The sequence below is a fragment of the Oryza sativa genome, chromosome 6 (genome assembly GCF_034140825.1).
Source record: "Oryza sativa Japonica Group chromosome 6, ASM3414082v1".
Taxonomy (NCBI): domain Eukaryota; kingdom Viridiplantae; phylum Streptophyta; class Magnoliopsida; order Poales; family Poaceae; genus Oryza; species Oryza sativa.
In genome coordinates, this window is record NC_089040.1 from 20,300,464 (window position 1) to 20,322,052 (window position 21,589).

The following is a 21,589-nucleotide window of genomic DNA, read 5'->3' on the forward strand; positions in this document are numbered from 1 at the left end:
CCCTAGACTACCATTTTTTGGGGGGCTGGGTGGTAGGTGCAGAAGAGGATAACCAAATTCCAAAACTTTTGAATGAAAATTTCAAGCAAATTTTTAAACCTAACAACATATTCCAAAATTTCGTTTGTCTTGGGAAGCTCCTAGTACTAATTACATATATTATAATTTTATTGTTTTTATACATGTCATGGATAGTATTCATATATATGAAGGCAATAATATTTTGCAGATATATCATTCACGCATGGAAACTTGGCAAATTACAGTTGTCCCGAAAATCTTCTTGACCGACATAAAAGAAATCAGAAATTTTCCACCCAGAATTTTGAACCTCTCCCAAAATTCCACACCTGTATTCCTGTATCCAATTGTTCAAACCACAACAAACAATGTCTCAATAATCCCCCATTGTTTGCACTGCTTGAAGACCCTCAAGCCTGCAGCTACTTTCCATAACAACTAAATCAGCGACTGATTTTGATACTAATTTTTACTTCGTGCTAATTTAATTTACAGGTGTGACATGAACAGTACTATATAGTACAGCGTAAGTAGTGTGTCGTGCAGAGACTAGCTAGAGCAGCGTCGGCTACAAGACGACATCGAACTGCACCATGGACGATGCCGTCTTGCTGCCGACGAAGCGCTCCGACTGCGCCTTGCGGAGCGCGCTCGGCCCGTCGTCGTCGACCAGCGGGGACGACGACGGCCCGTTCTCCGGGCTGGCGCTCTCCTCCGGGATCGACGTCAGCGCGCCGGACCACGGCGACCCCGGGCGGCCGTCGCCGTGGGCGCCGTAGTCGTACCAGCCACCCCTCGCCGCCCTCGACGCCACGGGGAACCTCAGCCGGAGCAGCACCTTCCCGAACAGCCTCCGGAGCATCGCCGGCAGCCGCCGCCTCCTCCTCCTCCTCCGCCCCGCCGGCATCTGCTGCTGCTGCGTCGACGACGACGACAGCAGGTGCGGCATGGACAGCGACCTGCCGCCGCAGGAGAGCACGGCGGCGTCGAGCTGGCGGCGGAAGGAGGTGAGCTCGTACGAGTCGTAGAGCGCGCTGCCGCAGTCCCACACCAGCGCCGCCGTCCCCGCGCCGCCGCCGCCGCCGCCGTCCGCCGCAACAACCGCCTTGTGATGATGACGACCATCCGCTGCCGCCGCGGCCTCGACGACGTCTCTCGCCATCGAACCGATCGATCTCTCTTTATAGCTTTCCCTTTTTCTCTCTTTCCCGCCAAAAGAGGATAAGGAGGAGAGAGCTTAGCTTATAATTGAGCTTTACAAGTGGGTGGTGGAGGCAACATGAACCGCGCGGCTTGGCAAGCTTGTGATCGAGGCGAGAAAAAGGTGGAAGGCGAAACGAGGGAGAGGGAGAGAGAGCTCACGACGAACACGATGGCCTCCGTCTCCACTTGCGGCGAGCACGCGATAAAAAGGTTAGAGATATCTATTAATCTAGTATATGTGTAGAAGGCACTATAAATTTGTTTATTAATTTAGTAATTTATTTATTCACATGACATTTGATGATAATTTTTTTGACAATGATGTATATTGATGATTTGTTAATTTAGGTATAAATGCTTTCTTATCAAGTGCAGTAAGCACTTAAGTGACTTGAGTGGTTTGACCATTTCAAAATATTAGTGCAGAGTATTAATTAGGTGTGTGCTCCACGTACACCCAGATTAATCGATCAATCTTTTTCTTTTATAATAATGAATTAAAATCTGGTATCTATATAAATGTGCAAATATGGCTATACACAAGGAAAGGTTGTGAAAAGAAACACTTATTATACTCCAACTAGGAAAATAGCTTGCGCGTATGCGCGGACACTTATTTAATGTTGCTTGAATTTTTGTTACGAATGTTTACGTGTATATGATATTTATAAAATAGATCTTGACTCTATTTTAAACATGTTTTCGTTAATATCTAATTTGGACATATTACTTCAAACCGTACAACCTTGAATTTATGAAAACATGTGTCATGATTATGGAATGCTGGAGTTGTTTCATATCTATGTCTACTATATATGATTTTTTAACCCGGATAAAGGTTTTTTTAAATACTACCACCGTAATTTCCAAAGCACCATATTATTGGTTATATTTTGACAAATATCTATAATTTTGAGTTTTTTTCCAATGCCTATTATTCATAATCAGATGAGACACCTTTACTAATTAATTTGGAGAATGAATCTATTTTTCCAAACTTATTTACAATAACTAATTTATTGAATAACTAATTTATTGAAGTATACTTTATAGTCACATCAATAGGGTGTATGGCATACGTCCATCAAATTATGCCTGATAAGTTGGAACTCTTCAAGTATAAGAAAATATATCATAAATAGTTTATTGCATATGTTACTTGTTTGTTTATTTGTTATCAAAACTATTTCACACAGAGAAAAACATACATATGACCATAAATCTCATGATGGTTTAAGTGGTTGTATTATAGCAAGAATAATTGGCTTGGATTTTTTTTTCATAATTTTTTTACATGGATGTAACATTTAAGTTGCCCACTTATCAGATACTAATGAAATAATTCTAAAGATTAAAAAAAATTGAGAATCTTAATCTCTAACAAATTAAAATCAAATCAGATCCACTTAAAAAATACACAACTAAATTGTATTGTTTTCATTTATTTTACATATGTAGATTTAAATTAGCATTGTATAGTCGTCAAGTGATATTTGACATCTGAAATATGATGTAAATTTTGTTAAAATCAGAAAAAGTACGAATTACCCCTGTAAACCCAAAAACCAGACATCTTTCACCCTTAACTATTAGTACCAAAAGAATTACCCCCTAACTCAACCCGGAGCGTGGTTATGTTCCTACATAACAGTCCAGTAAGCATTTTTTAGAAAATAAAATACGTGGGACCTACCAGTCACACTCTCTACCCTCTCTATCTCTCTCCCCTCTCCCCTCTCTCTCCCTCATTTCCTTAATCCCATTCCCTAGCCTCTCTCTCTTATCCCTCCCCTTGCTGCAGGGGGCGGCCGGGCAGGCGCGCCGCCGCCCCGCTGCTGTTCTCCTTCTCCTTCGTCTGTCCATTGCTCTTGCTCTCTTGATTGATCCACCTCGTTGTTCTTGATTGGTGCTTTCTGTCTCGTCAGGAGAGAGGCATTGGTGGTGGGGATCGATTAAGAACCGTGGTGGGATGGCATGTTGTTGTAGATGGAGCCATGACTGCATTTGTTGGGGGAGTTCTCGATGGCAGGGTGATAGCCGAACCTGGCCATGGAGGACCAGCACAGGTCCTCGCCTCCAGCGGCCGTCACACGATGATGAGATGTGTTGGAAGGGATGGAGATAATGGCCTCCGTCGAAGTGAGCATGTGGTGGCCGAGAGAGCCGAGGAGGAGAAGCCTTCGCCACTCAACGCCCTCAGCCACCTCTGCCTCTCGAGCTCCTTCGCCCCACCGCTATTGTCCTTTTCACGCGCCGATGGAGGTAGAGGGGAAGCCACACGGCCATCAAGGAGGCACGCGCCGGTAGATGCCGAGGAGGAGCCACCTCTGCCACTTGCCACTCGAGCTCCTTTGCCCCGCCGATCACCGCCCCTAGCCTTGCCGATTGACAGACGTGGAGGGAGAAGAAAGAGAGTGGGGTGAGGGGTGAGGGACATATATGATAGGTGGGTCTCACCAATTTGTTTTCGAAGAAAATGTTAACTGGACTGTCACGTAGGACCAAAACCAACTTGGGTTGAGTCAGCGGGTAATTTGTCTAATATTAATAATAGTTGAAGATGAAAGATGTTTGACTTTTGGGTTTATGGAGATAATTCAATCGAGCATAATAGTTCAAGGTATAATTCATCATTTTTTTTCTTTAAAATATTATCATAATATTATTTATTATATGTTGACCTCATGTGACTGGATCACAAATTAGATATATAATTTTAAAATATATCAAAGATAGGACAACTTATTTTTTTATTGTAGAAGATTTAGTTTATTAACTATGTATATTTGCGTAAGTTTTTAGAGTATTTTATTTTATTTTTAAATAGTAGAAAATCATCATCGATTTTTTTTAAATGGCACTACGTACATATGTTATGTATGTTTTTTTACTTTATCGGTTTTTATTGGTTTTTATTGCAAGTACGTATGCAGGTTTTCTTTTCTTCCGTGACAGTAGGTATGTTTCGTTGATTCTTTTCCAGTTACGTAAGTACGTACACGAAGTACTTATGTTTGGTTTATTTTTTCCGGCCCACAATATACATAAGAAAATTATTACTTTTTTAAAATAATTCATCTAATCTAAAGATAAAAAGTATTGGGACCACTAATTTAAGTGAAAATCGATGGTGAGATTAAACAGTGCCATGTGGCGGTCTAGTAGTATTTGTAGGAACGCCACATGCCGGTTTAAGAGCGATTCTAGAAAGTTTAATGGACTTTTAGTATACAATAAATAAATAAATTAGATAGAAGATAGAAAACTCTGTAATTCAGCCCAAACATGTACCGGTGCACTTCGAGAAAAAACATGTACCAGTGAACTCATTTTTTTGTTCGCAAGAAAAAAGTTTGAGTAATATGCTTGATTTGGTTACCGTACAAAACGTTGTATATATGCAACTTGATTCATTAACACCCAAATTAACGACACGAATTACGTACAACGGTAGATCGTTTTGTACCGTATACAGGAAGTTATTATTTTTTAATAATAGATTCAATTTGATGGTGTAAAATGATGAATCCACCAATTTAAGTGAAAATCAACTGTGAGATTAGACCGTGCCATGTGGTGGCTTAGAAGCGTTTGCAGGAATGCCACGTGGTGACTTGAGAGCGTTTATAGAAAGTTTAATGGTCATAGATAAATAGATAGATAGATGGATACTCCATCACTACCAGAAACCGGACTAGGCCTGACGTCTAATTATTTTACTGACATGTATAATGGCTCCTATCGTGAAAAATCTAATTTTCCTGACGAGCCTGTACTAACGTCAGAAAAATAGAATTTTCTTGACGAGGATTTTCCTGACGTTGACACGTTACAAACAATTTTCCTGACGTGTTTTTGTTTTATCCCGTCATAAGTAAGTTTCTGATAGTGCATACCAAGGTAGTTAAATAAAATCGCGATGCTGACTTGGAATTGGAAGCTCTAAGTAGGATTGCTTCTATAGAATTAGACATGTTAATTAGTAAAATCTTAAAATCGTATGAAAAAATCGATATATTTGACCACCTTGCCCATAACTCATAATTGAGCAGAAAACACAAAAAAGAAAAACTAGAATGCTAAACTTCAACTCTTTTTCCATACCCTTCCCTTGAAACATTCTTTGTATTATGCAGAAACAATTTATAGCACAAAACTCGTCTACTTAAAAACTCCGATGTCAAAATTGTCCTGCAACGGCTAAGCATGGCTGTTACCCCGATTCACCACACCCCCACCAGCTGGAGGACGCTGATCCGCGCGCGACCAACTCCCCCCTTTAGTTTCATCTGTTACGTATATACGTATGTATACATACATATAAACTTTATATACATATATATAAAGTTTATACACATGTATAGAAAGTATATACATACGTATATATATACCGTATATATAAATTTTATATATACGCATATATTTTTGATGTATAAAACATATATACGTATACAAACTTTGGTTTAGGAGAGACTTTTTACAAACTTCATACACATGAGTAAGAAAAATGCTCGATTCGGTGTGATAAATAATGAAGCCCATTGCAAATTTTAAAAAAGGAAAGTCTGAAAACGAGTGGATCAAATTGAGTAACAGGCTGAATTGATCTCGCAGGCCGGCATCACCTGGGCCGAAAACGGTAAATTCGGGGGCGTCTCGCACGAGCAATCTCGCCCCCACCTACCCCAATTTTAAATGCACCAATGTGAGAAATTTATGTCTGCTACTTTTGTTTATGTTCTGTTCAGGAATATAAGTTCATCTGATGTCCCTTAACTTATCAACGAATCCGATTTTTGTCCTTCAACCAGAAAATCAGATACAATGGGTCCCTCAACTATCAAAACCAATGCAGATGAGGTCCCTCGGCGGTTTTGAGGGTGGTTTTGGCTGACGTGGCACATACGTGACAATTTGATCCGGAAAAATAATAAACTTCGTGGGACCCACATGTCAGTCTCACACATAAATCAATAAAAGAATGGTGGGGCCCACGTGGGCCCACATGTCAACTAAAAAATAAAGATGGTGGGGCCCATGTGGGCCCCACAAGTCCCTCTTGGCTCTCGTTTCTCTTCCTCTTCGCTCTCCCTCGTCCTCGCGGGGAGCGGCGGCATGAGCATGCCAACGGATGGAGCGGCGGCGGGGCGGAGCGGCGGCAGGCTGCGGGCGGCGGAGGTTGCCGGAGGAGGAAGAGGCGGAGGAAGAGGTCGTCGGCGAGCGCGACAGATACACTCCGTTGGCCGCTCCGCCCGCGATGCCCAGCCGGACGGCGGCGCCCCTCCTCGCTCGGTAGCCGCACGCGCCGCCTCCCTCCTCGCCTGGCCACCTCCGCCGCCGTCCTTGATGGTCACATCTGGGTTGGAGCTGCCCTTCGTTGCGCGGCCACCGAGCGCCGCCTCCCTCCTCGCCCGGCCACCGCGCGTCGCCTCTCCTCGCCTGGCCGCCGCGCGCCGCCTCTCCTCGCCGGGCCGCCGCACGTCGCCTCTCCTCGCCCGGCCGCCGCAAGCCGCCTCCCTCCTCTCCCAGCCGCGGCGAGCTGCCATCCCTCACCCGGACACCGCCCGCCGCCTCGGGGATGGGAGAAGGGAGAGAGAGGAGGAAGAAGAGGGGCTCTAGTTGAAGAGAGGGAGATGCTGAGAATGACATGTGGGGCCCACGTGGGCCCCACCATTTTTTTATTAATTTATGTATGAGACTGACATGTGGGTCTCATGAAGTTTATTATTTTTCCGGATCGAATTGCCACGTATGCGCCACGTCAATGCCACATCAGATGAAGACCAAGTCAAATTTGCCACGTAGGCGCCACGTCAGCCAAAACCACCCTCAAAACCGCCGAGGGACCTCATCTGCACTGGTTTTGATAGTTAAGGGACCCGTTGTATCTGGTTTTCCGGTTGAAGGACGAAAATCGGACTCGTTGACAAGTTAAGGGACCTCAGATAAACTTATTCCTTCTGTTCATAATGTACCTTTCATGCTAGTTATGTTTTTGGGCTTCACTCACACCTATATGGTGTTTTTTTGGTGTGTTGCGTTGGGCCTTTGTAAGTAAATCCAGTATTTTAAACCTCCTTTTTTTAAGCCCAAGAAAGCGTACCCAAATAAGTTGGTGTTGGTGGCCTTTTATTTTCTGCAAAACAAAATGGGCATTAAACCTAAATCCATCAAGCGAGTCAGATGCGGGACATGTTGATTTGTTGGAATGCCAGGCTTTTTTTATGCATAGCGCCCCTCTAGGCTCTATATTTTTGCAGATTCGGTTACTTATGTCCCTATTTACTAAATTTTACTCCATCCGTCTCAGAATATAAATATTTTTAGAGCCACATGACTAGTAAGAAAGATGGTATGATTAAATAGGGGAGTGTTGTGATTGTAGGAGAAGTGGAGGTAGGTGGGAAAATTGAATGGTGGAAGGTTGTGATTGGTTGAAAAGAGAACGTTGGTAGAGAAGTTGTTATATTTTGGGACAAATTGTAATGGCTAGAAATTGTTATATTTTGGGACGGAGGGAGTAGCTATATATTTTCATTCATAGGATTTGCAGTGAATTTTAAGATCAACATATGCTCCTAAATTTGCTTCCATGGGATTGTTTATAAATTTATGAACTGCAGATGCTAACAAATATTTCACATTTTGCTCCACCAATTATTTGGCAACGGGAGGTTCTGTGACTTTGCACTTTGTCTCCATGAAGCTATTCGTAATCCGTATCCTTCCCTCCCTACATCCAGTCCCTGCCGTCTTACTGCCATCGTTGATACTATGCTGTTGTTGTGTGGAAGTCCTGCATAACTTGGTGCAAGCCTTCAAGGGTTGATCGGTGAAAAAGTAGTGCAGGAAAGGGAACAAGGCCAACAAGCCAACAAGGTTGCTAGCTTATGCTCCTGCTCCTACCAATACCAAACCTCAAAGCGCAACTGCAAAGGCAAAAAAGGCTGCTTCTGCTTCCTCTCCATCAAGCCTGCCGCCCGCGGGTGGCCTCGGTAGCATGCGGCTCCATCCGTCGCGGCAACCCCAACGCATCTCCGCGTGGCTCGCCATGCCCACACCGTCGCGCGCGAGGGGAGCTATCCGCCTCAAACCGCGTTGGGCTCCATGGCGGCAGTGCTGCCTAGCCGAGCTCCCGCATCATCTCGTGCCGCCACAGCCTCCCAAGCTCCCGTCGATGTGCCTAGCGAGGTGGAGAGGAGGCTGGGGCCCAAGCCGGTGGTTGCCGCCTTCTCGCCTCCCAACTGCCACCGTCTCCCCCATGGCTGTCGTAGATCGACGGCCACCTACCATAGCCGCGGAGCGTGCCAGCGAGCATGCTATGGAGGCAGTGGCGAACCCAGAACAAAAGTTACCGGGGGTCTAATACATACTAATTATCTAATTATTGACTAATATAATAATTAATATAGTGTAATTTATATAGGATTTGAATAATCTACTCGGTGTCCTGTGACACCGGGTAGTATAAACTAGGCACGCCCCTGTGTGGAGGCACCCCGTGCGGGAGAGCACCCAGACCTAGGGTTTCAACTATCGGTTTGCCTTTTTTTTCGTGGTGGTGGTGGGGGGTGGGGGGCACCGAAATCCCAAAATTTCAGAAATTTTGAGAATATTTTGGACGAAATTTTCAAATAAATTTTGAATTCTAATTTTAAAATTATGGCCGAAATTTCTGAAATTAAAAAAAAACAAAATAGGAAGATTGTATCATTGTAATAGTAGTTCATACGAACACGGTAGGTAAAATTATCACAATAGCAGTTCATACGAGCGGCGCGCGCAGCCAAAATTATCATAATAGCTGTTCATACAATGCATATAAAGTTCAGATCAAAAATATACAAGTCTATCACCAGTCCATCAACAGTCCATCACCAGTTCAGACAATATCCTTGAACACTGAAGTCTAGAAATGCATATAAAGTTCATCAACAGTCCAGTAATACAGTCCAACCCAAAAATATATAAGTCCATCAACAGTCCATTACCAGTTCATACAATATCCTTGAACACACAATAAAGTCTAGAAATTCATATACAGTCCATCGACAGTCCAGTACTACAAAATATATATAGGAGCATAATAGATTCTATCAATAGTCCAGTACTATAAAATATAGGCACATAAGTACTACAAATATGGATACTTTGTTAATAATGTTAATAGCATCTTGAAGCTGCAGTGCTGCAGTTTCTGACTTGCTGCTAGTCTAGTGTGACACTTTGCCTTCACCTGCAAACATGAACAGTACTTGTAAAAAAAAATGAAATCTCAGTGCAGCTTGAGCTAGCCATGAACACAAAAACACACACAGAGAAAGAGAGATACTGAATATGTAATTTTGACATGACAGTATAGGGGAAACATGATTTCATAGCCATAGTAATAAAAATGTACTAGTAGGGAATTGTCAGTGCAAGTAATAGGGAATTTATACCTCCTTGAAAGAAAGTAGCATGAAATTACCTTTGTCATTGTCTATTAAGGTGTTGATATTCTTCAGCCTCCTATTTGAACGCGGAGCAGGATGGACCGCTATACGTAGTATAGAACTAAATTAGCACACATAAACAATATAATTATGTTGAACTAATATAAAATACACCTTTGGAGTTCTTTGCTTGGGCATTGTTAGAGGTTCTATTCTTGGCAGCCACATTATCATCTTCATCATCAGAGATGTTCTCACTAGCAGAGCTGCTATCCCCTGACTCTACATATTCAGGACTACGACTACCACTACCAGACTTTAGAGCTATCCTGTGGGCTGTGATATTTTCTGTGCGTTTCGCAGCCAACCCACAGAACATCGCTATAGTTCTGTCGGTTGTGCTAGTACTCACAGAAAATTACCACTGACAGGTGGGCCTAAATCCATCGTATAGAAGTCCAGCAGCCCACATAAGAAAACCTAGTTTTTCATCCCTCGCGTCCCAATCCCTCAAGCCACCGCCGCCACCCCTCTCCTCCTTCTGCAGTCCCCATCGCCACTCGCGAGTAGATCCAGCACCAGCGCCGGTGCTTTGACGAATGGAGACCACGCCGCCGCCTTGTGCCATCGATGAGCCATCTCTTCCCCGGCGGTGCCAGCCAACCCAAGTTCAGGGTCTTCAGATCCATATGCCCCATTCTCGATGGTCACGGATCCAGCCATCCCGAGGCTGGGTGTTCCAGATCCGGAGGCTCCCGTCTCCGGCGGCGCCAGGTCTAGCCTCGAGGTGAGCGGATCTGCGGCAGTCCATCCCCAGCAAGCCTCCTCGTCCAACAGCTGGTAGGTCTGCTCTCCGGATTATTTTGCAAGGATTTGCAGTACGTGATTACCAAGAGTAGATCTGGATATTTGTCTTAATTTGGAGTAAATGATCACCGTATAGTTGATCTGGATATTTGTCTTGATCTGGATAGTCTAGACAATTAGACTTCAAGACCGGTAATTGACTTGCAATATATTATTTTGCTTCGGGTAGCAAACCATCTGTCTACTAATATTGTTGCCAATTACTTTACCTTTAGGTGCCAATTACGAAATACATAGATGTTCTGATGACTTTAGGTGCCCTTTTTTGAATTAGTTAATCAATTAAAAGTATAAGTAGAATGATATTTTATTCACCTTACTCTTTTTTTTCAGAGCCCTTGAGACAGCCCTGATTCCCGGATATTAAGCAAGAAAAGTTGATTCCCATATTAGTCTACATTATGTAACTTAGTCCATAATAGAAACTTAATTTTCTTGGATTAGTCTAGTGTATAATGTCTATTTTACATCTAAATAATTTGTTTCTTGTTTCAACTTATATCAGGACCATCTAATTTTCCTCTCTCAAGCCATTTTGTGCAGACCTAATACAGTGGCACCACAACAGGTACTCCCACATTAGAGTCCCTTGCTACTAAAAAAAACTTCCCTGGTTTATATTTAAATGTCATGAGACAAAGCTTATAATGTCTATTTTACATCTAAATAATTTGTTTCTTGTTTCAACTTATATCAGGACCATCTAATTTTCCTCTCTCAAGCCATTTTGTGAAGACCTAATACAGTGGCACCACAACAGGTACTCCCACATTAGAGTCCCTTGCTACTAAAAAAAAACTTCCCTGGTTTATATTTAAATGTCATGAGACAAAGCTTCATCAGTTACAGTAAAGTGATCTGCCTGAATGTGTTGCTAAATATAACTAACCAATGTGCATGACCTAAACTGATTCTTTGTATAGCTGATTTGCATATTCAATTTGTCCATCTTGCAGAGTCCATTCCAAAACTACAGAAGAACGCCAAATTTCAACGAAGTCTTAGGTACAGATTAAGTGCCACATCTTAGTGCATATCTTGCAAGTTATTATTTTTGTTGCACATCATTCAACACCTGTTGCCTTTTTGCTTGCAGCTGATTGAAAGGTGTTGATCAATCAGAATTTTCATACAATGTTTGGTGGATAATTTTATCTTGAAAGATAAAATATGAATCTTTATAAGTGTATCTTTATAAATTGTAACATAGATGGAGACTTGCAGTTCCTTTACCACTGGGTGGCTATTTTCTTAGTGTTTGTAAACAGGATTGACACAAAGTTGAAACTTTGATATGTATATCTCACTGAAGTTGATGTATCTGTGCACAATTGTACTATGAATATTTGATTGCTGTAAATAATTATGTATGGATCTAATCATGAGTGCAATATCCAAATCAATTTACTTGTGTATTAATCTGAAGTGCATGTGCATAGCATTCTCTCTCTTTTTTTTTTTGCCTTGGAAAGCCAATTTTTCTGACGGTGCACTCGTCAGAACTATGTTCTCTCAAACCCGGCATCTCAGTTTTTTTCCTGTGTTCCACCCACAGGAAAAGGCCGTCAGAAATTATTATTCTGTCGGGAAACCGACTGAACAATTGAATTTTTCTGTGGTAATTTTTCTGTCGGCAATTTCTGACGGTGCACCTACAAGAATATTTTTTCTGACGGTAAAACCAATTTTCCTGACGGTTTTGCTCCTACAGGCTAGATGCAAAGTTTGGTAGTGTACCATCAGAGTCGATGTCCGTGTCATCAGACATCACCACTAGCAACATCCTCCTCATCTATATACGTTGTTTTTGCATTCTTCTTCCTCTTCTTATTTGCTCTCCTTCTATTGGCACATGCATGGTTAGGCTCATCAAGGAACCTGGTACCTGACATGTCGATTAACACCTCATGAACAACTATATTGATCGAGTATTGGAGCAGATTCACTTCTAGCATTAGAAAGCCATTCCATGATTGGATTCCCTTCATCATAAAGAGCCACATCCATCATCATCCCTAAAGGATCAACCTCCTTTTCCCTTTGTATCACTTCCATCTCAAACTGTTGGAGACACAACTTCAGATTGTAGTGCACAAATACCAACTTATGTAACTTTTCATAACCAAGCCGGTTTCACACTTTTGTGTGGACCAATGCAAACGTATTCCAGTTTCTCTCACACCCACTATAGGACATTCACTGGGACACAATTCTTTTGGCAAGCTTCTGCAATTCTAGATAGTCCCCTCCATAAGTTTCCCACCAATCAGCTGCAATAGTACAAACTGACAATATTTTAATATATTTCAAACCAACAGTATGGAATTCATGCAATTTACGCATAATTCAGATTTGAAGTACATGCATTGTACTAGCTAGATGATCCAATCTCAGCAGCTCTAGAGGAAAACATGCCCCTTTTGTTGCAGAACTGCATGAACTGGCCAATTGCTCTATATACCTCAGTTTTCGCCATCTTCTGAAATGCTTTTGATACTGCTTTTGCATATGTAGCTTGGTTTGCCAATTAAATAACCCTTGTATTTGTAGTGGGCCTCGGAATCAAGTCCACCAGCTAAGTAAATTTGCAAGTAGAAACTTTCAGCTAGCACCAACAATTTACACATAGGTTGGAATTGAAATACATGCAAACAAAATGGAAAATTACAAACCTGCACGCATGAAACCCGTGTCAAGCAAACTCGTTATCCTTGTATTGATCTTCTCCAATACAGGCTTCTCCTCTTGTGATGCGTCACCAAATTGACTCTCAAGCTCTTGTCTCGCCTTTAAAATTCTTGGCAGAAATCTAGAAAGGGTTTGCATTATTTTGCTGGTCAGCATAACGAAGTACACAAAATAGCGGCTTGCAAGCATCTACACCCATTTCAAATTTCCCCACCAACTTCGACTTGTTAAGCAATCATAAGTGTAATTATAATCTTCCGCAATAGAATATTCGCTGTTGGTCCACTCTTCCGACATCATCCACTTTTTGAATTGTTCCATTAGGTCCTAAAAGAAGATAAATACAATACCAAACCTTGTGGCATCTCAGCATGGAGCCTATAAAAACAATAAAATGTATTAGATTAGTCATAGTGGTACAATATGGCATGTGATTGTGGCATTTGGCATGTGATTGTGGGAGATTGCCAACACAATTCTGCATAAATAAAGTGAATGCTACAAATGGTAGGTTGTTCTGTGGTTTGCTCTATACATTGTCAGATGTATTGTAGGTAATCAGAAGTCTACATTCTGTCTCAATTTTTGACATATATTGGTCATGCCAAAACAATAAAAAGGTGAAGTGAATCATGCTAGGATTTCCAAACCAGCATTTAAAATACAATTTTCAAGTAATAACATGTAGCAAAGAGGAAGAAATAACTATAAGTCAATTTAGATGCTCTTTCTATACAAGATTTGAATGCAAGCTGTAAAGATTTGGTGTAAATGCTCACCTATTATGGTTACAGAAAAACATGGATATCTTTTTGGCACTAGAGACCACTTGGTCAACTGGAGACAAACTCCCAGTGTCCTTTAACATTAAGTTGATGGCATGCGTTGCACATGGCTGCCATACAATGTGTTTATGTTCTTGTATCAGCGTCTTGCAAGCCTTCTTGTAGTTGGATCCATTGTCTGTTACTAGCTGCACTACATTCTCGGCACCAATATCATTGACAACCACCTCTCTAATGCAATCATACAAGAAATTTGAATTTTGTAATTTACCAGTTTCATTCATAGATTTATGGAAATACATTTGACCATTAGAGTATATCATGAAGTTGATAATGCTCATCATGGTTGGTCCTGTCCATGAATCACACATTACCGTAATTCCATAATCCTTCCAACTAGTCTTGAATCCATCCATTATCTCAATTAACTCCTCATAGTTCGACTGAAGGTAAACACCATCTACTTGTGTGCCAGAAGGTGGACGCACCCCCTTACCATGCTCTTGAGTCAACTTTATCACAACTTTAAAGTAAAGACAGTTAAGCTTTCTACCAGGAATATCATTGGCATGACAAAATTTTGCCCAAGCCTTCCCAAGTGTTATAGTTGCATCCTTATTCATTATAGTGTCCACCCGTAGTTATCTTGGTGATTGGCTACATGCCAAATCTATGTCAAAGTCATCTTTCCTTGAGGAGTGATAGAATCTACTATTCTGCATTCTAGGAGTACTCCAAGCACAACTCTTCCTACTACTACCAACACTACGAGTGAAAGTACCGTCCCCCAACGACAGTCTACATGCCATCTCAAATTGCACCTCTTCATCTGAAGGTATGTATATAGATTCAACAATATTTGCTTCAACCCTTTGTTTTTGCATTTGGTTAAAATCCCTTATAGTTTCCTTAGTATGAGTTAGCCCACATTGCTTTCCGAACATGTGGAGGTACAGTCAAGCATGGCTTCACATTCCCTCTTTTTCCAGCCAAATGCTCCCTGAGCCGAGTAACAGCTCCACCAGATCCAGTAAAAGAGCAATATAAACATTTAAAACCATTCACCCCAACCCTTTGCCCATGGCTCCAAACATCGTAAATACGGCTTGAACTGATATTTCCTATTATCCCAAGAAAAAAATGGGACCTCAACTAGAGAATTAATGTATAGAGCTTGTAGAAAAATATTTAAAGGGCATCAACTACAAAATATAAATCAGTAATTTATCAAAGCACATATCAATAATCACCTAGACAAATGTCTAACTAAATTAAGCACACCTTTGTCTGTCTAATTAAGCACACCGCTCACCTAGACAAATATTTACCAGGTATATGTCAACTACAAAATATCAATCCTTGTTGCAGTAAAATAATTAGAAAACATCAACTACAAAATTACTAATACCAAAATTGATAAAACTTTAACAGCAAATCTAGCAAGCACAATGCCAGAACTAGGATAGGGGATTAAGCCACAAATGTTATCTTTACCTCTGTTCACCTTTGTTGCCGCCGTTGCTCGCCCAATGCCACCTGCTCCTCTTCCATCTCCCTTTCCTCTTCCATACCCCGTGCCGATGCTGCTGCCTTCTCCTCCTTCCCCAAACCCCCAAATGCTGAGGCCACTAGAGCATCTCCGGTGCTATGACCCCTTCCTCTTCCCCTCCCAACAGAGGCAGGAATTCCACTTCCATCCACTTGTTCCATAGGGGACGCCTGGAAGGAGAAGTGCCCGTGGGAAGGAGGCGCACTACCGCCCGCTCGCTGATGCGGTGGCATGCAACGTGATGGTGGATGGGGGCGACTGGCGGCGTGCAGAAGGCGAGGGCTGGGGGTGGCATGCAGGTGCAGGCGTGTAGCGTGGCGGTGGGCTGCCGGCTGCGTCGAGCAGCGACTCTGGTGGCGGAGTTTCTGGATCTGGATGTGTCGAGCGGTGACTGAGGAGGAGATGGGGGTGGGAGATGTGGTGACTGAGGAGGAGATAGGGTTATCCAGTGAATTTCTTTTAAATTTTTTTACCCGAAATATTTGACCGGAGTCACTTACTATCAAGGTCCACCAATAGACCCGAATTTTCGGAAATATCATTTTGGAATTTCGAACTCTGCCCAGACCCAGTGGTACACTGACGGTGACAATATCGATGATATGGGGTCAAGAGCTATCGCAGGGGGAGGAGCCAATGCCAGTGACGTGGAGCATAGCAACGACAAGGGCCACGCTATGGAGTGGTAGGGCTTGAGAGCCGGCTGTGCCGGTGGTCTCCACCACCGACAGATGCACTACTGCACACGGGCCCCCCTGGATCAGCCGCCACGGCGCCGTCCATCGAAAGTGTTGGAAGAGTCACGACCTCACAGGCATGGACACAGTCACCACGGCAGCACATTGGTCGTCGGGGGAAGAGAAGAGAGAGAGAGAGAGGGGAAAGGTGAGGATGAAAATAGGATGGAAGAAGTCTCTGACAAGTGAAGCCCACAAGCTGACACAGTTAGTCAACGGGATCAAGGTTGCCATGTCAGTCAACACCGCCTCCTAAACCACCAGAGGAGGTAATTCGCACCGGTTTTCAAATATTTGTTTGGGGGGGGGGGGGAGGGGAGTTATCCCCGGTTTTACGGTTGAAGGATGTGATTCAACAAAGAGCAAGAGTTGAGGGATGCAAAATAGACTTATTCCTTCTCCTGTTTTTCTGGGCTTAAGTGACAAACCCGAAAGCCCATTTGCTTTTTATGTAATTGAGAAACCCAAGGTTTATTTTAGTGGGTTTCTTTTGTATCGTACGGAAGAAGAAAATGACAAAAACAACACATGCACTCTCTTGCGCATGGTTGGTTGGAGGCGCTAGATGGCGAACACGCGTTCCATCGTACGGTCAAAAAATCCTGCTGAAAAACAAAATCTTTCAGCAGGCAATCACATAGACAGTCCGCATAATTTAGGGGATTGGAGGAGAAGGGAGTGAGGAACTGAACCCTTATCATACAAGGTACTAGCTAAGAAGAATTCGACAAAAAATAGGGTGGCAAATATGTCGGATTTTGGACCAATATCCCAAAATCATTTGCACAAATAAAATGAAACAAATAAAAATAATGACTATGTATATAGTGTCACATTTTAAGACCCACCGATCCAGCCCACACGTTGAATATCAACATATCTAATATTCAGAAAAACAAAAGGAGGGTAAAAAAGTACATCAAATGACAGTTAGAGATACCCTTTTTATAAATAAAAACAAATTAGCGTAACCGAGTGATGATTAATTTTCTAATATTTGACAGCAAATCAACATGATTTAAGATGATTAGGAGGAGAGAGAGAGTAGTGGGGGAAGTTGTTTCTATGCAGCAGAGGGCTCAGCACCAAACCAACTGGCTGTGAGACATTCAACTTCGGTACCAATAACGACCTTGGGCATCGAGATATGGATCCATTCTCACAATAAGTTTTACAGAGGATCTACCTGTGAAACAAGTTCGAAAAGGGACCAAATTGTGAAGGGAGAAGCTACATAACATTTGATAATTTTTAGGTAAAAATATTTTATATATAACTATGATATAATTAGAGTATAATTACATTATAATTATACTATAATTATAGTGTAACTTATATGTAATTGGTCAAAAGAAAAAACTTACAAGGGATGATGGTTGGCTACCAACATTTGTGCTAGTGCTTGAGATCGGGAGTTTGAATCCCAGAATCTCCTTACATTTGATTTTTTTTTCTCTTCCTCCTGTACGAATCTCAACACGACTTTTTTTCTCATCTTCATGCAAGGATGAAGGATCTCAACACGATCTAACGGTGTACAAATCAAAACTTTCGAGGAAAAAAAAATCTTTGGCAAGAAATCTAGCATTGTCGACGATTGTGAAAAAGAATCGAGGCTCATCACTACTAGATCTCAACGCCATAAAGCACAGCGAGAGACAAGCTCAGAAGCCCATATGCATGCCTGCAGAGGCTGAAATCAGCCATGATCACAAGTGCTTCAGAAGACTCACATCTTAATCAATTTACATCCTCACGCATTAAATAGGAGGGTTGGGTACCGGTGAACACGGCCGACATTCATCCCGGCGAAACCTAGCTGTAAGCTCGGATGCACATAGCTGATCTCCTCATCTGACGAACCCCAAACCAACCAACAATATATGCAAAACCATACAGCAGCAGCAGTACAACATGCTGCTACTATAGCTAGCGAGCTACACTACACTATATACAGTGCTAGCTGCTGCTCCTGCTCCTGCACGCCCTTGATTTCCTCTCATTTAAGCCCATTCAAGCTCCTTGATTAAGTGTGTGGACCTGCAGCTGCAGCTGCATATATGCCTCCATCGATGGTCTCCCCATGCATGGATGTAGCTAGTACGTGGCTGACGAAAAAATATATGAAAATATTCTCCCCATTTGCATTAGTACAAACCTTTCCAAGCTCCTGAACCCTAGCTACAACACGCATGAATATAAGTTCTTCCCTCCATGTAAGTATGTGTGTCATACCTCTTTCGTGGTTGCCATTCAATGCGCTGGGCAAGCTTGGATTCAATGAAGCTTCAACCAGCACGAAAATACATGTGACCGAAACTGTACCATTGTACTATGTACAGAGCTATAGGGTCTTAATTATTAGAGCTAGCTACTTCCTCCATCCTAGAATATAAGTATTTTTAGAATTGGACATGGTTATTAAGAAAATTGGTATAATTAAATGAGGGAGTGTTGTGATTGGAGGAGAAGTGGAGGTATGTGAGAAAATTAAATGGTGGAGGGTTGTGATTGGTTGAGAAAAAAACGTTGGTGGAGAAGTTGTTGTTATATTTTGGGACAAAATCTAAATGCTAGAAGTTGTTATATTTTGGGACGAGGGAGTATATGTTTCCATGCATGCAAGCGTTTTCCCTATAGCTAGCAATTTCATGCCTCCCCAAAATATAAGAGTAGGTACAATAAAATGATATAAACATGTTATATAAATAAAACCTTATCAATCTAGGCAGATTTACCATGTTAAACATTTCCATATTTTAATCTTTTGAACAAATATATGATTAGGGAAAAAAAGATAGAACATGTGTGCACTGAAAATTGTGTGAAATGTCTAAAACACCAAGTTAAAACAGATGCAGTAGTACATAGGTGTAGTACCTTGATGGACCACAAAGGTGAGCCATACAGGCTGTGTTTAGTTCCACGCCAAAATTGGAAGTTTGAAGAAATTGGTATGATGTGATGGAAAAGTTGGAAGTTTGTGTGTGTAGGAAAGTTCGATGTGACGAAAAAGTTGAAAGTTTGAAGAAAAAAAGTTGAAATCTAAGCAGGGCCATAGTCTTATGAGGAATAAGTAATTCTGCAGTAGGTTCTACAAGCAAAAAATAAGCAAATTAATTATCAATGTAACATAACAACGTCAGTGGTTCTAAGCATGCATGTTGTATTTAAGCATACTTCTTAATGATATAAATGACAAATATTTGGCGTTAACACAGTGCTAATTCTAAGCATGCATATTCGATTTAAGTACTAGAGAATGATTCTTGCTTATATATATATGCATTATACTACACTAGTAGAATCTGATGTACATACAGTTGCTGTGCTAGGATATGATGCTATAAGCACGCAACGTAAACTAGTCTGTGTAGTCTGTACGTACTGCATGAACAGTTTACGGGAAAGGATAACTGGCCATCGATCGATCGATCGATCGGGATATATATGTTCGCAGCGAATTAAAACCCTAATTAATACGGACTGCTAGCTTCTGCCACGAGAAAATTGAAGTTTTTCTGACATATACTATGCATGTAGTAGTAGTATGCAATTGTTGCAATGGCCGGCCTGCAATTCTGTTTCGTGGTCACCGGCGCCAACGCATGCAGGGCAGGCCAGGAGAGCCCCCTTTTTGTCGTCTCGCTGTTGTTTTCTTCTTCCTCCCTGACAAGCCATGAAAGATCTCAGTGCCAGTACTCTCCTCTCCTCTCCTCTGAGCGCAGTGTGTGCATGCATGGTGATGGTGGTACATCCTTGCATGCCACAAAGCACACACACTTCCACTGCATTATATTGCATGCATCCATGTATATTTATGCATGCATCAGTGTAAGTGTTCCCCCCATCTTTCTCTCTCTTAGTTTGCTGTTTCTATTTCCTGTTGCATAGAAGATGCACATACATCTCACACGCATAAACTCGTGAGTGTGTCCAATTTAAGACAAAATATGGATGGCAACAATATGAACCCAACTAAATTTATCCATTTATCCATTTATTCATAGTGAAAACACGCCATATTTATCCATTTATACATATGTGCCCAAATGGTTCTCTCGATATAGAACTGTTATTTCTTATTTCTTTCTGAATACATGGAACTTGAAGAAGGTAACCTAAGGAGGAGTATATATATTTAAGAGATGAGAAAACTCGCTGTGTACCCCTGAAAGTTCACCCAATCCCTTTTGTGCCCCTGAGATTTGCTCATTCCCTTCCATACCCCTAAATTTCAGTTTGGATCCCTTCTATACCCTTTCCGTTAATACCATTAGTTGACCGTTGAGTTTCTATCATAAAGTCCATTTTGCCCTTTGGTATCAAGAAAATATAAATTTATGAAGTATATTAATGGAGTGTATAAATATATTGTATGTGACTATCATATTTATGAGTTTATTTTGTGAGATATTATTTAGCAAGAATAATATTTTAGTTTCACCTCCGCGAAGGCAAAACAAAATAATTTTTATCTATGACAAAATTTATTTTTAGATATAACAAAAAATTAATATTTTTTATCATTAAATAATGTATATAAAGCATATTTTGTTATAGTAGTACGACATTTTTTATAAGATAAAACCTATTTATGTGCTAAATAAATAGTTTATATATATATTATTTTTATGTCATATCTAAAAATAAATTATTATAAATATTATTTATGACTTTGTCATGCAAGATATTATTTAGAGTAAATTTCACTTTGGACCATATTTATTGACCAAAATTTTACATTGGGTTAGAGCTAGGCTCATGTTTTCACTTAACACCACGTATAATTACCATTCTTTGCCCTTTGGATCTGGTTTTATAGTTACCATCACACGAGTTGTTATCTAGGTGCTTTGCATTTTACAAGAAACAATGATATGGAAATTTTTGCCATGCAAATATGCTTAGCGCAAAAATAATGATTGTAACATGTTACAGGATATCCTATCTGTCGGTGATATGGGACCGGGAGTATCGTGACCAGAGGCTTGAGGCAGACACAATCGCCCACGTGGCCTGGCACCTTCGGGGACGTCGGGCCCGAGGGTGAGGTGTCCGCCCTCCTCCTGATTTCCCCGAGGGGGGGTCGGGTGACTCCTGCCCCGGCCCCGAGGGCCGAGGCGCCCCGACCCCTTGTGGAGTTAGCGCCACATGAATGGGTTGGGTGAACACGGTAAGCCTCACCTAACCACATTTATTGCGGTCTGGTCGAACGTGTCACGCTGCATGCAGCGTAGTGCAGCGCGTTCCTTTATCCGGTCTGTGACCAGTCACAGACCGGTCAGATCACGGGTTAGGTGG

General features: G+C 41.7%; 1 protein-coding gene across 1 annotated transcript; it reads right to left on the reverse strand.

Moving 5' to 3' along the window:
• Window positions 1–207: 207 nt before the first annotated feature.
• LOC9272382 (uncharacterized) lies at window positions 208–1,608 on the reverse strand. Its single transcript, XM_015786301.3, has one exon. It carries the CDS (start codon window positions 1,181–1,183, stop codon window positions 590–592), a length of 594 nt encoding a protein of 197 aa, XP_015641787.1. The 5' UTR covers window positions 1,184–1,608; the 3' UTR covers window positions 208–589.
• Between the last annotated feature and the right edge of the window lie 19,981 nt (window positions 1,609–21,589).